At 49.6% G+C, this 21,054-nt stretch overlaps 1 protein-coding gene across 1 annotated transcript in view; it reads right to left on the bottom strand.

The window, feature by feature from the left end:
* LOC148443018 (cystathionine beta-synthase-like) overlaps window positions 1–21,054 on the bottom strand; it is a 129,326-nt gene that overhangs the window by 94,761 nt on the left and 13,511 nt on the right. The window contains exons 4-5 of the mRNA XM_088463375.1: window positions 20,085–20,176; window positions 18,541–18,666 (exon numbers count right to left, since the gene is read on the bottom strand). Of these exons, the coding sequence (XP_088319501.1) occupies window positions 18,541–18,666; window positions 20,085–20,176 (218 nt within the window). The remainder of the gene's footprint in view (window positions 1–18,540; window positions 18,667–20,084; window positions 20,177–21,054) is intronic.

Below are 21,054 nucleotides of genomic sequence, written 5' to 3'. Positions count from 1 at the left end.
CCCTGTGGTAAATCCTAGCAGAGGCAGGTTTACGCGGCCTTAGCATGGTTTTAACCACAGAGCCGGAAAAACCCATGGACCTTAGGAGGGATGTCTCAAGAGCTACGCTGTCAAGACAGACGACCCAGGGCCGGGTAAAGACAATGACCTTGAGACAACAGGTCCAGACGTTGAGACAACAGCAAAGGAGTGTCGATGGAGACACTCTGAAGATCTGAGTACCAGTGACGTCTGGGCCACGCTGGAGCCACCAGCAGGACAGTGCCTCCTTCTTGTTTGAACTTCCAAATTACTCAAGGAAGGAGGGAGATTGGAGGGAACAGGTACACAAACTGGAAGATCCACTTGACGGACAGCGCGTCTACCAAGAGAGCATTGGCGTCTCTCGTCCTGGACCCGTACAGTGGCAGTTTGCGATTTTGTCGTGAGGCCATGAGGTCCACGTCTGGAAGGGCCCACTTGTCCACTAGGAGCTGAAACACTTCTTGGTGAAGAGACCATTCCCCTGGATGCACGTCGTGATGGCTGAGGAAGTCCGCTTCCCAATTGAGAGGCTGGTAGATGGCCTTCCGCCCATGTCAGGATGCGTAACACCTCTGACATTGCCGCCGGACTTCAAGTTCCCCCTTGATGGTTTATGTAAGCCACGGTCGATGCGTTGTCTGACTGAACTTGCACGGGCTTTCCGTGTAAGTATGAGTCTTGCTTGTTGTAGGGCCCTGAAGACTGCCCGAAGTTCCAATATTTTTGATTGGTAGAGCAGACTCCTCTACAGTCCACCGGCCCTGAATGGAGTGTGGACCAGTCACTGTGACCCAACCCCAGAAACTGGCATCCGTTGTCAGAAGGACCCAGTCCGGAATCCAAATGGGGCACCTTTTGGTGAGGTGGACTAACTGCAGCCACCAAGTCAGAGATAGACGCACCTCCGGAGAGAGTACCATCGTTTGTGTCCTTATCCGATGGGGTAATCTGTCCCACCTAGAGAGAGGATCAATTTCTGCAGAGGTCGGGAATGAAACTGGGCATATTCCACCATGTCGAACGTCGACACCATGGATCCCAGTAACTGCATGGCCAAGTGTATGGACACTCAGCGACTGTGGAGGCATCTGTGCACTGCGTCTGCAAAGTGGATATTTTGTCTGTGGTCCGAAAAATCCTCTGCTGCTGAGAATCCAACAGAGCTCCCAGGTTGAGCATCCTTTGAGATGGGATCAGGGAGGACTTCTTCCAATTGATCAACCACCTGTGCATCTGTAGTACAGATATTGTCAGCTGTAGGTGGTGGTGAAGTACCTCTGGATACCCTGCTAACAGCAAGAGGTCGTCCAGGTATGGTAACAGGCGGACCCCCTGCAGCCGCAGATGGGCTTCCAATACCGCCAACATTGTAAACACCCGAGGTGCAGTAGAGAGGCCAAATGGCAGAGCCTGACAATGGAAATGCTGTTGTGACACAGCAAACCTGAGAAAACGCTGGTGAGCTGAAGAAATTGGAATATGGGAGGTATGCATCCTGTATATCCAGAGACACCATAAAATCTCCGGGTTCCATAGCCAGTATGATGGAACGTAGAGTTTCCATCCTGAACCGAGGTACCCTGAGGAATTTGTTCAGGGACTTGAGATTGAGGATATGTCGGTGGGATCTGTTCAGCTTTTGCACTAGAAAAAGGCTGGAATAATAACCCGTTCCCCTCTGGGATAACGGGACCGGTACAATGACCCCTGCCTGAAGCATGTATTGTACTGCCTCTTGAATAGCTAAGGCAGGAGCCCTGTGCAGAAGACCTGACGGGGAGGCCGTTTGCGGAAGGAGAGGGCATACCCCCGAGAGACCACTTCTCTCACCCAGGTGGTAGTCTGACACCAGCGCTGGGAGAATTGAAGAAGTTGGCCTCCCACCCTGGGACCCAGGGCGAGGCCCGCCCAGTCAGGCTGAGGGCTTGCCATCAGGCTTGGCAGCTGGACGTCTCGCACTCCAAGCTTGTTTCTTAGGCTTGGTAATTTTCTTGGTGGTTGACGGCCTAGGAAAGGACTGGGTTCTAACCTTACCAGGGGCTCGATAGGTCCAAAAGGACGAAGTCCGAGACCCCAAGGGAGCAGGAGCAGATGGCAGACAAGCCGACTTAACAGCTGCCAGTGTATCCACAATTTTGTCCAAATCTGGGCCGAACAGAACCTTATCATTATAGGGTAAACACTCCAAGCCCTTCTTGGAGTCCGCATCTGCCCTCCAAGAGTGAAGCAACAGGGAGCGGCGAGACGCAATGACCGCCGTGGAGATCCTGGCATTCAGTAAGCTGACATCCAAGGCAGCCTCATTAATATAGGTAGATTCAAAAAATCAGCGCTAATTCAATATAATACAGAACTATAAAAAAAATCAATATTTATCAGTAAAATGTAAAAATTCATCAAAGTTTATGAAATTTGAGCATCAGATTTTATCAATGTGCCTGTGGCAGTACACACAAATACACCTGGCAACCAGGTGCACCCAAAATGTAAAAAATATACTGAATATCTGCGCTAATAAATATATTTCCAAGAGAATTGATACGTGCAAATCACCACTAAAACAATATTTATAATATAAAAAAAAGTGTTTTTACTGTAGTTAATCCAATCTGACCGGTCAATAGCTAAACAGCAAAAATATTCACATTTAATTCACATACAATTGGCTGTACCAATAAAGAAACTAGGTATTTATTTGCATCAATTGAATTATTATACTAATAAAATGATAATGAGATGATAATATTAAAAAGAATCGCTGGAAGAGCTGGATCTAAAAAATGAAAACCATGTATATATATTATTCCATATTGTCCACTTCTGTAGCTTGAGGTCTTTAATCTCACCAGGAATGATTGAAGTAGTTACTATGTAGTAATAAGCTGCATATAGCCAATCATCCTGGCGGACAATGTCACATGTAATAACTTACTGATCACTTAGTTCACATCCATGTAAAATGAGGGCTGTATTAGCGGTGGAGGAGGCTCCGGAGAGACGGAAGTGTAGCGGCTCCTTGGTGTTAGATGTTGTTAGTCCGGCCACGTCTCAATCCTGCCTCTACTTCAGCTGCTGGCTAGTGTCCAGCGGGACCGCAGGTCTCATGTCTCAGTGAGCGGATGATATGATCAATACTCAAGTGCAGAAGGGTATTCCAACGGGTCCATAAGAAAGTCCTCTCTATTAGCGCAGATATTCAGTATATTTTTTCATTAATATAGGTAGCTGAATCTCGGAGGGTGCCCACAAGATTCAACTGCTCCCTGGTCGCATTCAAAGACATGGACCCTTCCAGGGTTTTTGCCCAACAATCCATAGCCCGAGCCAGTCAGCAGATAGCCATGGCTGGTCTGCACGCGGCACCTGAAAGGAAGGTGGAGGTTTGACTGAAGTCTATTTATTCCCTGTCTGTAGTATCCTTCAGGGACGATATTGAAGGCATAGGGAGAGTCGTGCTTTTAACACCAAGCACGTGACGTGGGAATCCATCGCCGGTGAAGTTTCCCATTTAGAAAAATAGTCCTCAGCAAAATGGATAAGCATGGGCCAGACGCTTTCCAGGTGTTTTCCATGCCACCTCCAGATGGTCCACCAGTTGGTCGGACAAAAGAAATATGGCAACAGTCTCCTTCACAGGCTTGAAAAGGGCATGTCTGGACTTAGAGGCGGATGAACCTCCAGCACCTATGACCAATGCTGCACGGACAGCTTGTATCAGACCCGGAATATATATTTTTGACTTGGACTCCACCTCATGTGTACAGGATTCGGAGTCAGAGCAATCCGGGAGCACCCCATCATCAGATGAGATCTCGTCATCATCATATAGGGTAGACTGAGACGACGGCAAAAGTCTTGTCGAAGCCGGACGATTGGCTGAGACCAAATCTTAAATTAATAACGGGCGATGCCATTTTGTGTCGCCCCTGATGACGCCAGCATGAAACCATTGTGTGCGATGCTATATGCAATTATTAGCGTAGTGCGTCTGTGTTGCTACCGCATATTGTTGAAAGTCTACCATACCCCATACGCACATTAAATAAAACATATAAAATATACATGACGCACAGCGCACAGTTGCGCTGTTTATCAAAGCACAAAACACAAACGCACCACGCATACTAGCGACTTTAAGCTATATTCTCACACTTACAATAACTTATAAAAAGGTTCCTCCGCATTAAAAGTAATACTAGAGGTTTTGTTAGCGAATACTTAAAGTATGTTGTGAAATGTAATGTATACGATATTTAAGGTACAAAAGCTAGTAGACATATCATGTTTGGTACCATTCTGAATCACTGTTTATTTGCAGATTTCCGGTTCAACCGGCAAGGAAATCGCATCATGCGTTCGCAAGATATAAACAATATGAAATTAGTGGTTAGAATGCAAAGCTGTATGAAGTGTCTTTTATTAGTTTAAACCAGTTCTTCGTTGGGAAAACCACACAAAAACATCTGCGGAACTGGGACATACCCCTAGTGATGCTGTATAAACTGTCCAATGACCTGCATCGTACCAGAATGTCCAGGAGCAAGACCCAATGGAAACCTGATAACTAGTTTCTTTGTTCTGTAAGGTATATAGCTTGCATACTGGTTATAGTATACAGCCATTCTTCTTGGATGACCACAGGCTTCTGGAGAGACGACTGTTTACTGGGACCAGTGCGCACGCATATGTAACGGCTTGTACCTTTTGTATTTAATTGTCTTTGCGCTAATTGTGCTAGATCAGAGCGTGTAACTTTCTTTTATTACAATAAGAACTTTTGTGCTTTGGAACCACAATATAAGTCTGGAAAGCAATTATTTCTTATACACCTTGTATCGCTAAACAGTGACATTTAGGGTGTATAGATTAAGGGGTATCGATAGTCTTTTAGCCGGTCGTCCTTGGGGTGCCTCTTCCTGCCGCACCTCAGCCACATTCTGCAACGTATTGGGAATCGTATTAACCCACATGGCGGGGATAACACATTCATGGGTGCAGCCAGCTGAAGCGGGCTCTGAGAGGGCATAAGCTGCTGCTGTTGGAACCCCAGCGGGGAAAACACAGGAGGGGCAGCTAAAAGTCCTGCAATGGCCGTCAGTGCTCTTGCAAAGCACACTCAAGGGGGCTCCTGCGGAGTGGCAGAGACCGTAGAGGGACCTGGAGGAGCGTAGCACCTCAAACATAATCCCTCCAGTGCCAGTTCTCCCACCCCTAATACCGCTGTACACTTTTTACATAACAGCCAGATGGGAGACAAATTAGGCATATCACTCTCACTACCAGACATGGTGGAGAAGATACCAGTATACTGTATGTGACCCATCACTCTCACTACCAGACATGGGGGAGAAGATACCAGTATATTGTATGTGACCCATCACTCTCACTACCAGACATGGTGAAGAGGATACCAGTATACTGTATGTGACCCATCACTCTCACTACCAGACATGGTGGAGAAGATACCAGCATACTGTATGTGACCCATCACCCTCACTACCAGACATGGTGGAGAAGATACCAGTATACTGTATGTGACCCATCACTCTCACTACCAGACATGGTGGAGAAGATACCAGTATACTGTATGTGACCCATCACTCTCACTACCAGACATGGAGAAGAGGATACCAGTATACTGTATGTGACCCATCACTCTCACTACCAGACATGGTGGAGAAGATACCAGTATACTGTATGTGACCCATCACTCTCACTACCAGACATGGGGGAGAAGATACCAGTATACTGTATGTGACCCATCACTCTCACTACCAGACATGGGGGAGAAGATACCAGTATACTGTATGTGACCCATCACTCTCACTACCAGACATGGGGGAGAAGATACCAGTATACTGTATGTGACCCATCACTCTCACTACCAGACATGGTGAAGAGGATACCAGTATACTGTATGTGACCCATCACTCTCACTACCAGACATGGTGGAGAAGATACCAGCATACTGTATGTGACCCATCACCCTCACTACCAGACATGGTGGAGAAGATACCAGTATACTGTAAGTGACCCATCACTCTCACTACCAGACATGGTGGAGAAGATACCAGTATACTGTATGTGACCCATCACTCTCAGTACCAGACATGGAGAAGAGGATACCAGTATACTGTATGTGACCCATCACTCTCACTACCAGACATGGTGGAGAAGATACCAGTATACTGTATGTGACCCATCACTCTCACTACCAGACATGGAGAAGAGGATACCAGTATACTGTATGTGACCCATCACTCTCACTACCAGACATGGTGGAGAAGATACCAGTATACTGTATGTGACCCATCACTCTCACTACCAGACATGGTGGAGAAGATACCAGTATACTGTATGTGACCCATCACTCTCACTACCAGACATGGGGGAGAAGATACCAGTATACTGTATGTGACCCATCACTCTCACTACCAGACATGGTGGAGAAGATACCGGTATACTGTATGTGACCCATCACTCTCACTACCAGACATGGTGGAGAAGATACCGGTATACTGTATGTGACCCATCACTCTCACTACCAGACATAGTGGAGAAGATACCAGTATACTGTATGTGACCCATCACCCTCACTACCAGACATGGGGGAGAAGATACCGGTATACTGTATGTGACCCATCACTCTTACTACCAGACATGGGGGAGAGGATATCAGCATACTGTATGTGACCCACCACACAGAATAACAGACTGTGAGGCTACACCCTGACAATGCTTGTATTAGGGCTCAGTGAGAAAAAAAGACACAGGGAAAGTAAGATGGCTGACAGAAGAAAGTGAGACTCAGACAGACAGCGCTAGCATAAAGTCACATACAGTGCAGAATAAATAACACCTGCACAAATGGCACTACTTATCATCAACTACACCGACTCAGCATCCGGTAGGATATATAGTGCTACATACACTGACCACACACTGAGGAGAGGCTCCGCACTCCTCAGAGAACAGTGACCTTGCCAGGAGAAAATGGCCGCTAGAGATCCAGGAGGAGAGCTGCACTAGCTGAGACAGACTGCAGTGGAAGGCGCACTGTTGCAGAGGGGAGGAGCAGGCTGTAAACAGTTCCCAAGCACTGCGCCCCGCATGTCCCCAGGCAGTTGTACAGTGGAAGCGCAGGTGTTGATATAGCCTGGCTCCACCACCGTCATCCCCCGGACTGTCCCCGGTGATCCGCGCTTACCTACCCTGTATATCCGGCTGCAGTCCTGGGAGCACCCAGGGTCTGGCTAGCAGAGACCCCGGCTCCCGCCGCGATCCCTGGATTGGTACCAGCGTCTCGGCGCCAGCGGGGTGACGTCCCCTTGACTGTCCGCTTACAGAAGAGACCTTAATAAAAATAAATAAATCTTCAGGGGCTGTTTGAGCAGCCAACCTGCATTCAGTAACCCGACTCCAGCCGGGCACCCAATGAAACTGAGGTGCCTCTGGCCCAGGAACGGGGTATAGGAGAGGGACCCAGTGCATCCTGGGAAGAAAAATTAACTGCGTGGTGCCCGGTTGACTCCCATCATCACCTATACCCCAAGGTCACCCTGTGGACCCGGATCTAGAAAACAGGAGATATGGTCAGAACTTACCTTTGTTATCTCCGTTTCTACGAAGTCCTTAGGGTCCACAGGGATACCTTGGGGTATAGGGCTTGGCTCCAGCCATGGGCACCACAGAGTTAAAGATATCCCTCCCAGGATGCACCGGGCCCCCTCCTATACCCCGCCCCCAGGCCAAGGCACCTCAGTTTTAGTATCAAGCCATAGGCCGGGAGAGAGGAAAAAGGAAGAAGAAAGTCTGGAACACACAAGATTCACATTCTCATAGAAAAAGGAGACAGAAACTGGTGACCAGAACAACACCCTACAGAAGCACAGGGCGTCAGGGCGGGTGCCCTGTGGACCCTAAGGACTTCGTAGAAACGGAGATAACAAAGCTAAGTTCTTACCATATCTCCTGTTTTCTACCTCAGGGTCCTTAGGGATCCACAGGGATACCTTGGGGATGTCCCAAAGCAGTATCCTTCAAGGGAGGGGACGCTCCTGTGCCGAGAGGAGAATCCGCCGCCCGAAGGAAGCATCCTGAGAAGCAAATGTGTCAAAGGCGTAATGCTTGACGAAAGTATGGACAGAGGACCACGTGGCCGCCTTACAAAGCTGAACAGCTGAGGCGCCACGTCGAGCTGAAGGTCCCACAGAACTTGTAGAATGAGCGGTGGGTGGCACTGGAAGTCCCTCATGAGTGTATGCCTCAGAGATCGCCATACAGATCCAGTGTGCCAAAGTCTGTTTATTGGCAGGCCAACCCCTCTTATGAAATCCATATAGGACAAACAAAGAGTCCGATTTTCTCAAAGAACTGGTACGGTCCACGTAAATCCGCAGAGCCCGTACCACATCCAAAGAAGCCTCACCAGGTGAGAGATCAGATGAATTAAAGGCTGGGACCACAATTTCCTCGTTAATGTGGAAACTAGACACTACTTTAGGAAGGAATTCGGGATGGGTACGAAGTACCGCCCTATCCGAATTAAAAATTAGAAATGGGGGACGACACGAAAGAGCCCCCAAATCCAACACCCTTCTGGCTGAAGCAATAGCCAAAAGGAACACTGTTTTTGCCGTAAGCCATTTTAGATCCACAGAACCCAAAGGTTCAAATGGAGGATCCTGTAGCGCCTTCAGGAACACAGCCAGATCCCATGGAGCTACCGGATGGACATAGGGAGGCTGGATGCGAAGGACACCCTGCATAAAGGTACGGATATCAGGCTGCGTAGCAATCCTTCGTTCAAACAAAACCGACAGGGCAGAAACATGCACCTTCAGTGAAGCAAGGCGTAGACCTAAATCCAAGCCTGCCTGAAGGAAAGCCAACACTCTCGCTATTCTAAACTCGAGAGGATCGTATGCTTTAGGGCAACACCACTCAAAATAGGTATGCCACACCCTGTGGTAAATTCTAACTGAAGCCGGCTTACAAGCATGTAACATGGTATTGACCACCGCTCTAGAGAAACCCTTGGACCTCAAGAGGGAAGTCTCAAGAGCCACGCCGTCAAAGATAGCCGACTCGGGTCAGGGTAGAGACAAGGACCCTGAGACAATAGGTCCGGCCTCTGAGGTAACAGCCAAGGAGTGTCGATGGACAGACACTGGAGATCCGAGTACCAACTCCTTCAGGGCCACCAGGAGGATTTTGCCTCCTTCCTGCCTGAACTTTCGAATTACTCGAGGCAGCAGGGAGAACGGAGGAAACAGGTACGCGAATTGGAAGTTCCATTGTGCCGACAGAGCATCCACCAGGAGAGCTCCTGGGTCTCTTGTCCGGGATCCGTACGCCCACAGCTTGCGATTGTGTCTGGAGGCCATGAGGTCTATTTCGGGAAGACCCCACTTGTCCACCAGGAGTTGGAACACCTCCTGGTGAAGAGACCATTCCCCCAGGTGTACATCGTGGCGGGTGAGGAAATCCACCTCCCAATTGAGCACACCCGGAATGAAGACGGCCGAAATGGCTGGAAGATTGCCTTCTGCCCAAGTCAGGATGCGGGACACCTCTCTTAGAGCCGCTTGGCTTTGAGTTCCTCCCTGACGATTTAGGTAAGCCACCGTGGTGGCGTTGTCTGACTGAACATGCACAGGCTTCCCCAGCAGGAACGGTCTTGCATGCTGCAGCGCCCTGAACACTGCTCGAATTTCCAATATATTGATTGGCAGGTCCGATTCCTCTGACGTCCACCGGCCCTGGAAGACGTGTGGGCCTGTCACAGCGCCCCAGCCCCGAAGGCAGGCATCCGTTGTTAGAAGGACCCAATCCGAAATCCAAAACGGACGTCCCCTGCTGAGATGAGACTTTTGTAACCACCACGTCAAAGACAAACGCACTTCTGGAGTGAGCCTGATCATCTGCGTCTTTATTCGACGGGGATTTCTGTCCCATCTGGACAGAATCAACATTTGCAGAAGCCTGGAATGGAACTGGGCATACTCCACCATGTCGAACGTTGACACCATGGAACCCAGTAACTTCATCGCTGAGAGAAGAGACACTCAGCGACTGCTTAGAACATTGCGTATTTTGGACTGCAATAGGGCTATCTTTTCCTCTGTCAAGAAGATCCTCTGTTGCTGAGAGTCCAACAATGCGCCGAGATGGATCATTCTCTGAGAAGGAATTAGAGAGGACTTCTTCCAGTTCACTATCCAGCCGTGAGCCTGCAATACTGATATTGTCGGTTGTAGATGGCTGCAAAGGACTTGGGGCGACCCTGCCAACAACAGAAGGTCATCCAAGTAAGGTAAGAGGCGAACTACCTGCAACCGCAGGTGTGCCACCATGACCGCCATTACTTTTGTGAACACCCGAGGAGCCGTGGAAAGGCCAAACGGTAGAGCCTGAAACTGGGAATGGAGGTCCGACACTGTAAATCTGAGGTAACGCTGATGAACCCTGGCAATTGGGATATGCAGGTAAGCATCCTGAATATCCAGGGACACCATAAAATCCCCAGGCTGCATAGCTAAAACAATAGAACGCAGAGTCTCCATTCGGAACCGAGGGACCCTTAAAAACTTGTTCAGGGACTTGAGGTTGAGTATAGGTCGGAATGATCCATTTGGCTTTTGAACCAGAAAAAGGTTGGAGTAATTGCCGGTCCCTCTCAGGGATAACGGAACAGGTTCTATTACTCCCATCTGAAGCATAGAACGCACCGCCTCTTGGATCGCTAGAGCCTTCGTTGGATCTGAAGAACGTGCTGTTACAAAGAACTGATGAGGAGGCCTTCTGCGAAAGGAGAGGGCATATCCCTGAGATACCACCTCCCTTACCCAAGTGTCTGTGGTGGTTTTGAACCAAAACTGGGCGTATTGCAGAAGTCGGCCTCCCACCTTCCACCTCCAAGGGGAGGCCCAACCAGTCAGGCTGAGGGTTTGTCGTCCGGCTTGGCAGCTGGACGTCTGGTACTCCAAGCTTGCTTCTTGGTCTTAGCGGTCCTTTTGGGACCTGAAGATCTCGGAAAGGACTGAACCTTAGGTTTTCCCGGAGGGCGATAGGGCCGAAAGGACGGATTTTTAGACCCAGACGGAGTCGGGGCTGAAGGTAGACATGCAGATTTGGCAGCCGCCAACGTGTCCACTATCTTGTCCAAAGCTGGTCCAAACAGGACCTGCCCATTGTAGGGTAAGCATTCCAAGCCTCTCTTGGATTCAGCATCCGCCCTCCAAGAACGTAACCACAAGGAGCGTCAAGCGGCCACAGCCGCCGCGGAAATCCTAGAAGTAAGCAGGCTCAAATCCAAAGCTGCTTCGTTAATGTACGTAGCGGAATCTCGAAGGTTACCCACTAACACAACCTGTTCGCTGGTACCCTCAGAAGCAAATGATGCCTCCAAAGGGTCCGCCCATCTTTCCATAGCCTGAGCCACCCAGCAGACAGCCATAGCTGGTCTAGATGCTCCTCCAGCAAGGGAATAGATAGACTTAAGGCACACCTCCACCTTACGGTCTGTAGTATCCGTCAGAGAAGACATAGACGGCATAGGCAAAGTTGCACTCTTTACTAAGCGTGTCACATGAGAATCCACCTGAGGAGGAGACTCCCATTTAGTGAAGTAATCTTCCGCAAAGGGATATGCACGGGCCAGACGCTTGTGAGGTTGAAATCTTTTTCCCGGAGATTTCCAGGCCTCCTCCATGTGATCAACTAGCTGACCAGATAGAGGGGAAACTGCTGCAGCTCCTTTAACCTCTTTAAAATAAGCATGAGTAGGCGCTGCAGGTAGGTTGTCATCAGTAATTACCATGGCCGCACGGACTGCCCGTATGAGGCCTGGAATGTAAATACTAGACTTAGCCTCTGCCCATGCTTAAGGAGTATCAGTATCCGACAAATCTAGAATTTCGCCCTCATCAGACGACCCGTCATCCTCATCATCCTGAGCGGATGGATATGACAATAACGGTCTTTTAGCAGGTCTAGATTGATCCACCCCAGAATCAGACAAACCTGAGTCAGCCTGATTAAGGACCTATTGCGGGGGGCACTGCATTACGATCGGCCCCGGAACTCCTAGAACAGGAGGCGGGACTACCGCATGTTGTGCGAACCCCAATTGGGGAAACACAGGGGGGGCTGCAAGCCTATTTACAAGAGCACACAGGGCTTGTGCAAAACAAGCCCAAGGTGGTTCCTGAGAGGTGCTGGGTACAGCAGAGGTACTAGGGATGGCCAAACATGCAGCACATAACCCCTCCCCCACACCTGCTTTACATGGAGCAGGAAAATAGAGAGTCCTACCCTGACAGTACTGGCACTGAGAGGGCTGGTCAGGAGGAAGAGATAGGGATAGTAAAATGGCTGACAGGAGAAAGATCAGGCACACAGCGCTAGCATAAAGTCACATACCATGCAGAAAACCTGCACTAAGGCCCTGATTCAGACCCACTCGCGAGCGGCTGTCCGCTCGCAAGTGGGTCGATGTTCTGAACTGAGCATGCGCACGACGGAGGGAGCTCCGTCGTGCGCATGCGCCAGACGCGACGAGCGAAGGAAAGTCCTTCGCTCGTTGTGTCTGATCAAAGGGGGTGTGCTGTCGATGTTGATTGACAGCACGCCCCCTTTGGTGGGCGTGCCTCCCTGACGGGGGCGTTCCCACGGGAACGCCTCCCGTCAGAAGCCGGCCCACTGACATCACTAGTGATGTCAGTGGGAGTGATTTTGGCTCTGATAGAGCCAAAATCACTCCGGGGCTTGCGGTTGAAAACCTCAACCGCAGGCTCCGGCTCGCAGTTTCGATGGTCGCGATGGTCACGACCATCGCGGCCATCAAACTGCACGCTCGTATAGGCTGTGGGTGGTGACCCACAGCTATACGAGCGTCCAGGAGGACGCTCCATTTTTATGGAGGGCGGCCCTCATTCAGAGCGTGCGCTCTGCTCAGAGCGTACGGCTCTGAATGAGGGCCTAAGTGCACTATCACATACACAGACTTACAGCCTGGCAGTGATAGCGCTACATACGCTGACCTTTACTGGGAGGAGAGGTATGTAAGGGGCACCCAGGCTCCGCACCCTGTCACCACAGGGTCTGTCACATAAAATGGCCGCCGGAGGATGAAGGGAGGCGGGGGCCTGGGGAGGATCACTGCCTCAGCCCGCCAAAACCTCAATGTAAGGTGGTGGAGAGCAGTGATGGGGAGGAGCCTCCTGTGCGCTACAGGGAAGGCATCCTCCCCTGGTAGGCCATTAACCCCCCGGGATGCTGGAGCGTGTTCCGCAACGCTCCAGCCCCGCATCCCTGGTGGTCTAGTGGAGAGCGCAGGCATCCGACTGGCTTCACTATACTGCCGTCCCCAGGGAGCCCCCAGCCCTGGGGACGCCGGACTGTGAGTCATCGGGCGCCTACTGCAGACACCCGCTGCTTACCTTATGCAGCCCCCCGTAGGTCCGGCCACAGTCCAAGAGCCCACCGCTGGACAGTCCTATGCTACCGCTCTTCAGGGGCTGTTATACACATCCCCCCTCTGCGATGACCCAGCTCCCGGCCGGGCACCTACTGAAACTGAGGTGCCTTAGCCTGGGGGCGGGGTATAGGAGAGGGCCCGATGCATCCTGGGAGGGACATCTTTAACTCTGTGGTGCCCATGGCTGGAGCCAAGCCCTATACCTCAAGGTATCCCTGTGGATCCCTAAGGACCCTGAGGTAGAAACCCACAAATTCTGACAAACTCCAAGCATTGATTAGGCAAGAATGGGCGGCCATCAGTCAGTATGTGGCCCAGAAGATGAGTGACAGCTGCCAGGGCCAATTGTAGAGGTCATGAAAAAGAAGGGTCAACACTGTAAATATTCACTCTGCATAAACTTAATGTAATTGTCAATAAAAGCTTCTGACACTTACGTAATGCTGTAATGTTACCTCAGTATACCATAGTAACATCTGACACTTATGTAATGCTGTAATGTTACCTCAGTATACCATAGTAACATCTGACACTTATGTAATGCTGTAATGTTACCTCAGTATACCATAGTAACATCTGACACTTATGTAATGCTGTAATGTTACCTCAGTATACCATAGTAACATCTGACACTTATGTAATGCTGTAATGTTACCTCAGTATACCATAGTAACATCTGACACTTATGTAATGCTGTAATGTTACCTCAGTATACCATAGTAACATCTGACACTTATGTAATGCTGTAATGTTACCTCAGTATACCATAGTAACATCTGACACTTATGTAATGCTGTAATGTTACCTCAGTATACCATAGTAACATCTGACACTTATGTAATGCTGTAATGTTACCTCAGGATACCATAGTAACATCTGACACTTATGTAATGCTGTAGTGTTACCTCAGTATACCATAGTAACATCTGACACTTATGTCATGCTGTAATGTTACCTCAGTATACCATAGTAACATCTGACACTTATGTAATGCTGTAATGTTACCTCAGTATAATAGTAACATCTGACAAAAAGGTCTAATTACACTAAAGTAGCAAACTTTGTGAAAACCAATACTTGTGTCATTCTCAAAACTTTTGGCCAGGGCTGTATCCTTTCAGCCCTAAGCCTTCTCCTCCCACCTCACCATTCCTCTCACTTCTAGCCTTCTCCTCACACCTCACCATTACCTCTCACTCCTAGCCTTCTCCTCACACCTCACCATTACCTCTCACTCCTAGCCTTCTCCTCACACCTCACCATTACCTCTCACTCCTAACCTTCTCCTCGCACACCTCACTATTACCTCTCACTCCTAACCTTCTCCTCACAAACCTCACCATTACCTCTCACTCCTAACCTTCTCCTCACACACCTCACTATTACCTCTCACTCCTAACCTTCTCCTCTCACTCCTAGCCTTATCCTCACACACCTCACTATTACCTCTCACTCCTAGCCTTCTCCTCACACACCTCACTATTACCTCTCACTCCTAACCTTCTCCTCACACACCTCACTATTACCTCTCACTCCTACCCTTCTCCTCTCACTCCTAGCCTTCTCCTCACACACCTCACTATTACCTCTCACTCCTAACCTTCTCCTCTCACTCCTAGCCTTCTCCTCACACACCTCACTATTACCTCTCACTCCTAACCTTCTCCTCTCACTCCTAACCTTCTCCTCACACCTCATCATTATCTCTCACTCCTAACCTTCTCCTCACACACCTCACCATTACCTCTCACTCCTAACCTTCTCCTCACACACCTCACTATTACCTCTCACTCCTAACCTTCTCCTCACACCTCACCATTACCTCTCACTCCTAACCTTCTCCTCACACACCTCACCATTACCTCACTCCTAAGCTTCTCCTCACACACCTCACTATTACCTCTCACTCCTAAGCTTCTCCTCACACACCTCACTATTACCTCTCACTCCTAACCTTCTCCTCACTCCTAACCTTCTCCTCACACCTCACCATTACCTCTCACTCCTAACCTTCTCCTCACACACCTCACCATTACCTCTCACTCCTAACCTTCTCCTCACACACCTCACTATTACCTCTCACTCCTAACCTTCTCCTCACACCTCACCATTACCTCTCACTCCTAACCTTCTCCTCACACACCTCACCATTACCTCTCACTCCTAGCCTTCTCCTCACACACCTCACTATTACCTCTCACTCCTAACCTTCTCCTCACACACCTCACTATTACCTCTCACTCCTAACCTTCTCCTCACAAACCTCACCATTACCTCTCACTCACCTCACTATTACCTCTCACTCCTAACCTTCTCCTCTCACTCCTAGCCTTCTCCTCACACACCTCACTATTACCTCTCACTCCTAACCTTCTCCTCTCACTCCTAGCCTTCTCCTCACACACCTCACTATTACCTCTCACTCCTAACCTTCTCCTTTCACTCCTAGCCTTCTCCTCACACACCTCACTATTACCTCTCACTCCTAACCTTCTCCTCTCACTCCTAGCCTTCTCCTCACACACCTCACTATTACCTCTCACTCCTAACCTTCTCCTTACACCTCATCATTATCTCTCACTGCTAACCTTCTCCTCACACACCTCACTATTACCTCTCACTCCTAACCTTCTCCTCACAAACATCACTATTACCTCTCACTCCTAACCTTCTCCTCTAACTCCTAAGCTTCTCCTCACACACCTCACTATTACCTCTCACTCCTAAGCTTCTCCTCACACACCTCACTATTACCTCTCACTCCTAACCTTCTCCTCACACACCTCACTATTACCTCTCACTCCTAACCTTCTCCTCACAAACATCACTATTACCTCTCACTCCCAACCTTCTCCTCACACACCTCACCATTACCTCTCACTCCTAACCTTCTCCTCACACACCTCACCATTACCTCTCACTCCTAACCTTCTCCTCACACACCTCACCATTACCTCTCACTCCTAAGCATCTCCTCACACACCTCACTATTACCTCTCACTCCTAACCTTCTCCTCACACACCTCACTATTACCTCTCACTCCTAACCTTCTCCTCACAAACATCACTATTACCTCTCACTCCCAACCTTCTCCTCACACACCTCACCATTACCTCTCACTCCTAACATTCTCCTCACACACCTCACCATTACCTCTCACTCCTAACCTTCTCCTCACACCTCACCATTACCTCTCACTCCTAACCTTCTCCTCACAAACCTCACTGTATCCTCTCACTCCTAACCTTCTCCTCACACACCTCACCATTACCTCTCACTCCTAACCTTCTCCTCACACACCTCACCATTACCTCTCACTCCTAACCTTCTCCTCACACACCTCACCATTACCTCTCACTCCTAACCTTCTCCTCACACACCTCACCATTACCTCTCACTACTAACCTTCTCCTCACACACTTCACCATTACCTCTCACTCCTAACCTTCTCCTCACACACCTCACTATTACCTCTCACTCCTAACCTTCTCCTCACACACACCTCACTATTACCTCTCACTCCTAACCTTCTCCTCACACACCTCACCATTACCTCTCACTCCTAACCTTCTCCTCACACACCTCACCATTACCTCTCACTCCTAACCTTCTCCTCACACACCTCACCATTACCTCTCACTCCTAACCTTCTCCTCACACACCTCACCATTACCTCTCACTCCTAACCTTCTCCTCACACACCTCACTATTACCTCTCACTCCTAACCTTCTCCTCACACACCTCACTATTACCTCTCACTCCTAACCTTCTCCTCACACACCTCACCATTACCTCTCGCTCCTAACCTTCTCCTCACACACCTCACCATTACCTCTCACTCCTAACCTTCTCCTCACACACCTCACCATTACCTCTCACTCCTAACCTTCTCCTCACACACCTCACCATTACCTCTCACTCCTAACCTTCTCCTCACACACCTCACCATTACCTCTCACTCCTAACCTTCTCCTCACACACCTCACTATTACCTCTCACTCCTAACCTTCTCCTCACACCTCACTGTATCCTCTCAGCCCTAAGCCTTCTCCTCCCACCTCACCATTACCTCTCACTCCTAACCTTCTCCTCACACACCTCACCATTACCTCACTATTACCTCTCACTCCTAACCTTCTCCTCACACCTCACTGTATCCTCTCACTCCTAACCTTCTCCTCACACCTCACTATTACCTCTCACTCCTAACCTTCTCCTCACACCTCATCATTACCTCTCACTCCTAACCTTCTCCTCACACACCTCATCATTACCTCTCACTCCTAACCTTCTCCTCACACACCTCACTATTACCTCTCACTCCTAACCTTCTCCGCACACACCTCATCATTACCTCTCGCTCCTAACCTTCTCCTCACACACACCTCACTATTACCTCTCACTCCTAGCTTTATCCTACACCTGACCTTGCACTTCACCCCGAACCCTTCTCCTCTCACTCCACACTGTCTTCTCACCCCTAACCCTGTTCTCCTTGAACACCTCACGATTACCTCTTACTACTAGCCTTCTTTTCCCACACCTCATCATATGCACTTAGCCTTTCTCCTACCACCTCACCATTACCTCACACTCCTAGCATTCTCCTCCTACACCTCAAATTGTCCTTCACCCCTAAACCCTCTCCACCCACACATTACCTTGTCCTTCACCCCCAACCCTTCTCCTCCTACACCTCATCTTGTCCTTCACTCCAACACTTCTTCTCCACCCCTTACTGTCTTCTTATCCCTAACCCTTCTCCTCCCCACCTCCTTGTGTCTACTCATCCCTAACCCTTCACATCCAACCATGTCCTCCCACCCAAAACCTTCTCTTATCCCCCATCTCACCAAGTTCTCTCACATCCCACCATGTCCTCTCACCCATAACCCTACTCCTTCCATACCTCCCAGTGAATTCCTAACTTTTCGCCTCCAACTTCATACCATTATCTCTCACCCCTAACAATTATCCTCCCACACTTCACTCTTTTCTCACCTATGACTATCTCATTAGAGGGTAAAGTCTCACCGTTCGGTCCAGTACAGTTGGAATGAAGTCATATCCGATTCCTTCCACCTCGTATCCAGTCTTGTCTGTTTGATTGAGCTGCTCAGGCTCTGCTAGAATAGAACCTTCTGGATCCACGCCAATAACCTAAGGAGTTTGTTTACAATAACACAGATATTTGGTAAATTTAAATTATAACACTTTACACTTAAATAAATGAACCAAGCAAGACATACACCCATTTGTGCAGAAGATAGCCATGTAACAATATGACAAATACATTTGGACCCTTCTCAGCATCTGTTGTGGTCATTGCCTACAATCTGTTGGACGTATCGGTCACTGTTTTATTATATAAGGCAGGAAACACATCACCAAACAGCTGCAGTGGGAAATTTACAGGAGATTGAACAGTATTTCAACATTCATGTCCAAAACCAACGTCATTTCTTGCCTTACTCTCTCTGAAAGGCTAGAACATCATCATTTCATTCTGAGCTTTAGGTTTCCATTTCCATTAGCAGAGGGTCTGTATTAGGGGCGGTTTGTTAAAATGAGATTATTGGGTGTTGTGTGGATCAGAGCCTTCTTATTATTGAAGAAGTCAGGACCTTTGTTATGGAAACTGGTCTGTTTAAAGCTTGTGGTTTATAAGCTCTCTGCACTCTTGAAAGCCCTAGCCCAGCAGCACCCTCCACCCTCTTGGGAGCCCCACACCCGCCACACACTACGCCCTCTTGGGAGCCCCACACCCTCCACACACTCCGCCCTCTTGGGAGCCCCACATCCGCCACACTCCCCGCCCTCTTGGGAGCCCCACACCCACTACTCTCCGCCCTCTTAGGAGCTCCACACACTCCGCCCTCTTGGGAGCCCCACACCCGCCACACTCCCCGCCCTCTTGGGAGCCCCACACCCACTACTCTCCGCCCTCTTAGGAGCTCCACACACTCCGCCCTCTTGGGAGCCCCACACCCGCCACACTCCCCGCCCTCTTGGGAGCCCCACACCCTCCGCCCTCCGCCCTCTTGGGAGACCCACACCCGCTACAGTCCCCGCCCTCTTAGGAGCCCCACACCCACTACTCTCCGCCCTCTTGGGAGCTCCACACCCTCCGCCCTCTTGAGAGCCGCACACCCGCCACATTCTCTGCCCTCTTGGGAACCATACACTCCCCGCCCTCTTGGGAGCCCCACACCCACTACTCTCCGCCCTCTTGGGAGCCCCACACCAGCCACACCCTCCGCCCTCTTGGGAGACCCACACCCGCTACAGTCCCCGCCCTCTTGGGAGCCCCACACCTGCCACACACTCCGCCCTCTTGAGAGCCCCACACCCTCCGCCTTCTTGGGAGCTCCACACCCTCCACGATCTTGAGAGCCCCATACCCGCCACATTCTCTGCCCTCTTGGGAGCCGCACACCCGCCACATTCTCTGCCATCTTGGGAGCCGCACACCCGCCACATACTATTGAGATTCAGTTTTCAATCATGATAGATGTGCTTAGGCAGCTGAGAGTGTCACAGTGGCAATGTTAGATTGTAATGACCCCGCATATGCTCACCTTGCAATTTGGACACTTCTCTTTCAACTTTCGTGCAAGTCCAGTAATTGTCCCTCCAGTACCAGCACCGACAACCACCATATCCAGCCGTCCTGGTCAAAACAAACACTCACAGCTAGGAAACAATCTGATTCACAACACAGATGCCAAGTAACCCAATGACCCCATTACTAACCTACATGACTATAGAGTATGTATGAGACAACAGTCTTATAATGTATCAGGAGGTTCAACACCCAGCAGGACATCTCATGTACAGCCATACAAATGGCACAAGGTAGGAACCCAGGCACCCTGCACCATCAGCGAGTATAATGGTATTTGCTCAGCCTCACCCTTTCCTTGCACCATTCCAGCCGCTATAGTATACACACAGTGAGGACACGCAGCCGCTATAGTATACACACAGTGAGGACACGCAGCCGCTATAGTATACACACAGTGAGGACACGCAGCCGCTATAGTATACACACAGTGAGGACACGCAGCCGCTATAGTATACACACACAGTGAGGACACGCTGCCGCTATAGTATACACACACAGTGAGGACACGCAGCCGCTATAGTATACACACACAGTAAGGACACGCAGCCGCTATAGTATACACACACAGTGAGGACACGCAGCCGCTATAGTATACACACACAGTGAGGACACGCAGCCGCAATAGTATACACACACAGTGAGGACACGCAGCCGCTATAGTATACACACACAGTGAGGACACGCAGCCGCTATAGTATACACACACAGTGAGGACACGCAGCCGCTATAGTATACACACAGTGAGGACACGCAGCCGCTATAGTATACACACACAGTGAGGACACGCAGCCGCTATAGTATACACACACAGTGAGGACACGCAGCCGCTATAGTATACACACAGTGAGGACACGCAGCCGCTATAGTATACACACAGTGAGGACACGCAGCCGCTATAGTATATACACTGTAAGGACACGCAG

This window comes from Taudactylus pleione, unplaced genomic scaffold (assembly GCF_031769625.1).
Source record: "Taudactylus pleione unplaced genomic scaffold, aTauple2 ptg001351l, whole genome shotgun sequence".
Classification (NCBI taxonomy): Eukaryota; Metazoa; Chordata; class Amphibia; order Anura; family Myobatrachidae; genus Taudactylus; species Taudactylus pleione.
Note: the sequence above shows the minus strand (reverse complement) of the source record. Positions and strands in the feature narration are given on the sequence as shown.